We start from the raw sequence: 5,099 nt of genomic DNA on the forward strand, positions 1-5,099 counted from the left end.
AACATTGAGTTGGTATATTATACCAACTCAACACAACTCATGTTGGTGAATCAAACACCCTCTTAAACGTTGTTTTTATTAGCACGATCTTGATGCTAAAATTTGGACATGAGAAGATACACCTAATCTTCATGTGACAATAACAGTAAATTTGTAATTTTAGGAAGAACGTGACCTGCAAGATGAAAAAATCTCTACACCTATACAATGCTTGCCACATAGGCTCTAATGCTTAAGTTAAAAGGTGTAATTGTGTAACAAGTAGGAAGTTTGAGTATTAGAATGGACTTACTTTCTCTGGAGCTATTATGATATAAGGTATAGTTGACCTAAAACATTCCTTTTAGGATTTTGAAGTTACATTGGACATATCCCATGACTTATTAGGCTAGGGTGTGCGAGGGTCGTGTTCTATTTGGTATTTTGCTAGGGTTGCCGAGAGTAAACACCTCATTTTAGCTACATTTTGGGACTACGATGGTCCCTTGAGCAGGGGCATGCATGAGGCATGCTCGATTAGATAATGGGTGATGCTCACAAACACACTGGCTTGGGCGAAGGTCCAAGTTAGCCTCTTTTCCTTGGTCCATTTGTCCTAAGTTGTCACTTTTAGCCCAAATCATGCTATCAATTCAATTTTGTTGCTTTTGTTCTTGTTAGATGTCGATTATATCCTTTGGTAAAAAATCACCAATAACACACAAGATCAAGATCAAACTCAAACTCAAAATGGTGAAAAGTACATAAAAATGTCAACATTGTACTTTATTTTTGGAAAATATATATTTTAGTCCTTATGTTTAAGATCTAATTACTATTTGGTTTCAGGTTTTAAAATGCTACTCTTTGAGTTCTTGAGTTTTGAGTTTGGTTTCAATTTAGTCCATAAATTTAAAAAATATTACAATTTTACTTTTTAGATTTGAGTTTTATTTCAATTTGGTCCATAGATTTCAAAATTTACATTTTTAATCTCAAATTTTCATTGAATACTCACTTTTAAACTTTAATGTCAATATCTATTAACTAATTTTCACTATTTTTTTTTATCACTATTAGAATTAATTTTAAAAGTTTACTTTATAACTATTTAAAATTAATTAACGGACGTTAACACCAAAAACTGTAAATATTTATTGAAAACTTGAGGTTAAATTTGAAACTTAAAGACCAAATTGAAACAAAACTCAAATCTCAAGGGTAAAATAGTGACATTTTGAAATCGAGTAACTAAACTGAAATCACATAACGACAAATGTAACATTTTGAAATCTAGAGACAAAAGATATTTTTCTCCCATATTTAAAACAAGATGATAAGTAGTAAAATTTTCAAAATACACACTAAAAATTTACAAAATCGTCGATGATGGCTCAACTCAACAAACTTGAGAATTAACAAAATGAGTTTAACTCAATAGTAAATGACATGACTTTTTTATCTAAAAGTCCAGTATTCTAATTGTTGTACTGAAAAAAGAACTTAGCTAAAACATCTATTATTTGATTGGTTCAAAATTTCCATTTTCTTAAAAAGAAAATTGAAATCCTCTTAAGGAAAAACAAAAGAGATTTATTACGTCATAAAAAATTTATTACCTTGAGAAAAAGAATTAATTACACTTTAAAAATTTTGGATTGGGGCGGTCCCACAGAACAGGTTTTCTTTCGGCCTCTCAATTTGTCGTCTCTCTCGTCTGGGTTCTTTCTCCAAAGCGCACATTAGTATTTTCTGTACTTTTTCGCTAAAATGCGCTCCAGGACTTATCCTTCACACCTCCCCCTCTCTTATTGATCTTCAGAGTTGGAGCCTCATAGAAACGAAGTTACGCGGCAAATGGCTCTTCGTCCAATATGTTTGCGACTTTGAACCCCGATTTCTCTTCTGTTTCAAGATCTTGAAGAGACTCTGTTCGATTTCTGAAGTGGGTTTTTTCTTGAAGAGCTTCTTTTTGTTTCTTCTCTCTGCTTTGATGATGGCTGGAACTAATCAAATCAATCTCAACGAAGCTAGGGTACTGCTCTGATTTAATTCATTTTGTTTCTAATTTTGTTATTTCCCATTTGGGTCATCTCTCTTTTGCCCTCTGTCTCTTTCTATTATTAGCTGATCAATCGTTGACTCTGATTTTTCTTATTTTTTTTCCCTATTCCTTTTTTATGGGGGGTTTTTGTAAATTTTGGGTTTCTTTGTAGCTCTTTGTTTGTTGATTCGATGTGGGTTTTTGGAGTTGATCTGGAAGTATTTGGTGTTTGACACTGATTAGGGATTGGCCGACAGGTTTCTTGAGTGTTTATACGTTGGTCTAAGCTGAAATGGGTAGTGTTTTTTTAGCTTTTGTTTTGTTGGGTTTGAGTTTGCTTTATCTTCTATTGTTTCTCTGCTTGTGGTTGATTAATTTTGTTCTCTGTGCTTTCTAGCTGTTTTATGTATGATATCTTTTGAAAATACCCTTTAGAGAAATGGTATTTGGCTATTTGATTTGGGGATTATGTTTTGAATATGCTTGTTTGCTGGATAGATGGTGGTTCCACTAAATACCTGGGTTCTCATTTCCAACTTTAAGTTGGCTTACAATCTTCTTCGTCGACCTGATGGGACCTTCAATCGCCATTTGGCAGAGTTTCTCGACAGAAAAGTCCCGGCGAATGCCAACCCGGTTGATGGGACTTTCTCGTTCGATGTCATTATTGATCGGCCTACGAGTCTGCTTTGTAGAATTTATCGACCGGCCAACGGAGGGGAACCTCAAACTACTAACATTGTTGATCTTGAGAAGCCTGTGGATTCTGAGGTGGTTGTTCCTGTTATTGTTTTCTTTCATGGTGGAAGCTTTGCTCATTCATCTGCTAACAGTGCTATCTATGATACATTATGTCTCCGATTGGTTAGCATTTGTAAGGCTGTTGTTGTCTCTGTGAACTACCGGCGTGCGCCTGAGAATCGGTATCCATGTGCTTATGATGATGGATGGACTGCACTCAATTGGGTAAATTCAAGATCATGGCTCCAAAGTAAAGACTCTAAAACGTATATTTATTTGGCTGGCGATAGTTCGGGCGGAAACATCGTACACCATGTTGCATCAAGAGCAGTAAAGTCGGGAATTGAAGTGTTGGGTAATATACTTCTCAATCCAATGTTTGGAGGACAGGAAAGAACTAAATCTGAGGTTCGGTTAGATGGAAAGTATTTTGTGACCATCCGGGATAGGGACTGGTATTGGAGGGCCTTCCTCCCTGAAGGAGAAGATAGAGATCATCCAGCTTGTAATCCCTTCGGCCCGAGGGGCAATAGCCTCGAAGGAATCAAGTTCCCGAAAAGCCTTGTTGTGGTGGCTGGTTTAGATCTTGTCCAAGATTGGCAATTGGCTTATGCCAAAGGGCTGGAGAAGGATGGCCAAGAGGTGAAACTTTTGTATCTTGAGCAGGCAACAATTGGCTTCTACTTGCTACCGAATACCGAGCACTTCTATACCGTCATGGACGAGATAAGTGAATTTGTGAGTTCTGACTGTTAATAGAGTTGACACTATCTACAGGCAGCCGTATCTAACAGAACCGTAACATTCCTCCTCGCGATAAGAGGGGTCGTTTTATAAGATTGTGTAGTAATACGACTTACCATTTTGTTGATTATCATGTTATTTGTCTTCTTCCTTTGGGTCTGGTTCTTGTTGGTGTAAAAGATGGCTGAAACTTGGTCGACAGACTCAATAGTACGACGATTCAACACCTAGCTGGATCGGTTCGGGTTGCTATCTTCTAGATTTTGGATGTAACTGTTTGCTATGGCTCTTATGGCAACAAGAGCGACGTAGCTTTTAAGCGCAGCAGAGTTCCAGTTTAACATTACTTGCCCTGGCATCTCGCTGCAATGCGATGTAGAGGAAGATCCAAGTTTACGGGTAACTTTTTCAGTAGCTTGGTTTCATTCCTGCTAGTGACATATTATATATATAGCTAATTTCAAAACATGGTTGGGGAAACAGCCATGATATTGTGATTCTATATGTTAATACATATGTTCTAGAATATATGAAAAAGTTTGCTTATTTTAACTCTTGGTCATTGTAATTTGTTCATTTTGCACTAGAACCTTTTTCTTTTTTGGTTATTCTTATATGTTTTCGGTTCGATTCTTTTTCCTCGATAGCGTGGCGGAGTTGGCAACTAGAACTGTAGAAGAAGTTTTTGAAGTTTTTTGCTATAAGATTTTATGAAGAGACGATGAAATGATTGAGTTTATGTGTATTCTTGTCAATCATTTTTTTTTTTTTTGAATTGTATGGATTTTTTTTTGCCAAAAAAGCATAGAGATTCATCCCCAAATCTTTAGCTACTTAAGCTTTAGTAAAGAATTTTTAGCTCTTTAAATTGATGCAAAGTACTTTTATTACTAGTGCTTTGTGGATCTTCACTCCAAGTGTTGAAATACCCTCAAGCTCTGATAGACCACTGGTTATTTTATTATGATTTTTCCCCCAATATATTGATCATCACAATTTTAAATATTTTATTTTAATCCTTTATACATTTTTTTTTAGGTTGAAAATTACCGAACCAAAATTTCATTAGTCTCTGACTTGTTTGATCCGTAACACTTAGTCTCTTAACTTTAATAAATAAGAATTTAGTTTCTTAAAAGTTTTTCATAATCTATTTAAAAAAATCTGGGAAAATATAGAAACTGGGAAATAGCTTACTTTTTATTATTATTTTTCTTAAAATTTATGAATAAGTTCTAGGAATAAAATGATAGTAAAAGGTGGTCTTTCTAATTTGATAACTAATACAAGTTTACTAAGTTTTACTTTCGCCACAAAGTCTTGTTAAATTTGTTAAACATTAAATGACACGTGTAGGGATGTCGGCAACTTTGCATTTATTACTTCTTGTAACGATTTTTTAAAAATGCAACTAAATGTAAGGATTTAATTCCTAGCTAAATAAATATAGCAAGTTCTTTTTATTTTTATTTTTTTTAAACTAAAGTCTTAATTATTAGTATTAGTCCCTCACTGAACTTCTTTTAACTTTTTTTTTTTTTAAAAAAAAAATGGTTTCAAGAAAATTTTAACTATACAACATTTGAATGGA

General features: G+C 34.5%; 1 protein-coding gene across 1 annotated transcript; it reads left to right on the forward strand.

Annotated features, from left to right (window-relative positions):
* Window positions 1-1,788: 1,788 nt before the first annotated feature.
* On the forward strand, window positions 1,789-4,116 carry LOC120071721 (gibberellin receptor GID1C-like). Its single transcript, XM_039024102.1, has 2 exons — window positions 1,789-2,014; window positions 2,522-4,116. The coding sequence occupies exons 1-2, from the start codon at window positions 1,973-1,975 to the stop codon at window positions 3,518-3,520; spliced, it is 1,041 nt and encodes a 346-aa protein (XP_038880030.1). The 5' UTR covers window positions 1,789-1,972; the 3' UTR covers window positions 3,521-4,116.
* The last annotated feature ends 983 nt before the right edge of the window (window positions 4,117-5,099 follow it).

The sequence above is a fragment of the Benincasa hispida genome, chromosome 2 (genome assembly GCF_009727055.1).
Source record: "Benincasa hispida cultivar B227 chromosome 2, ASM972705v1, whole genome shotgun sequence".
Classification (NCBI taxonomy): Eukaryota; Viridiplantae; Streptophyta; class Magnoliopsida; order Cucurbitales; family Cucurbitaceae; genus Benincasa; species Benincasa hispida.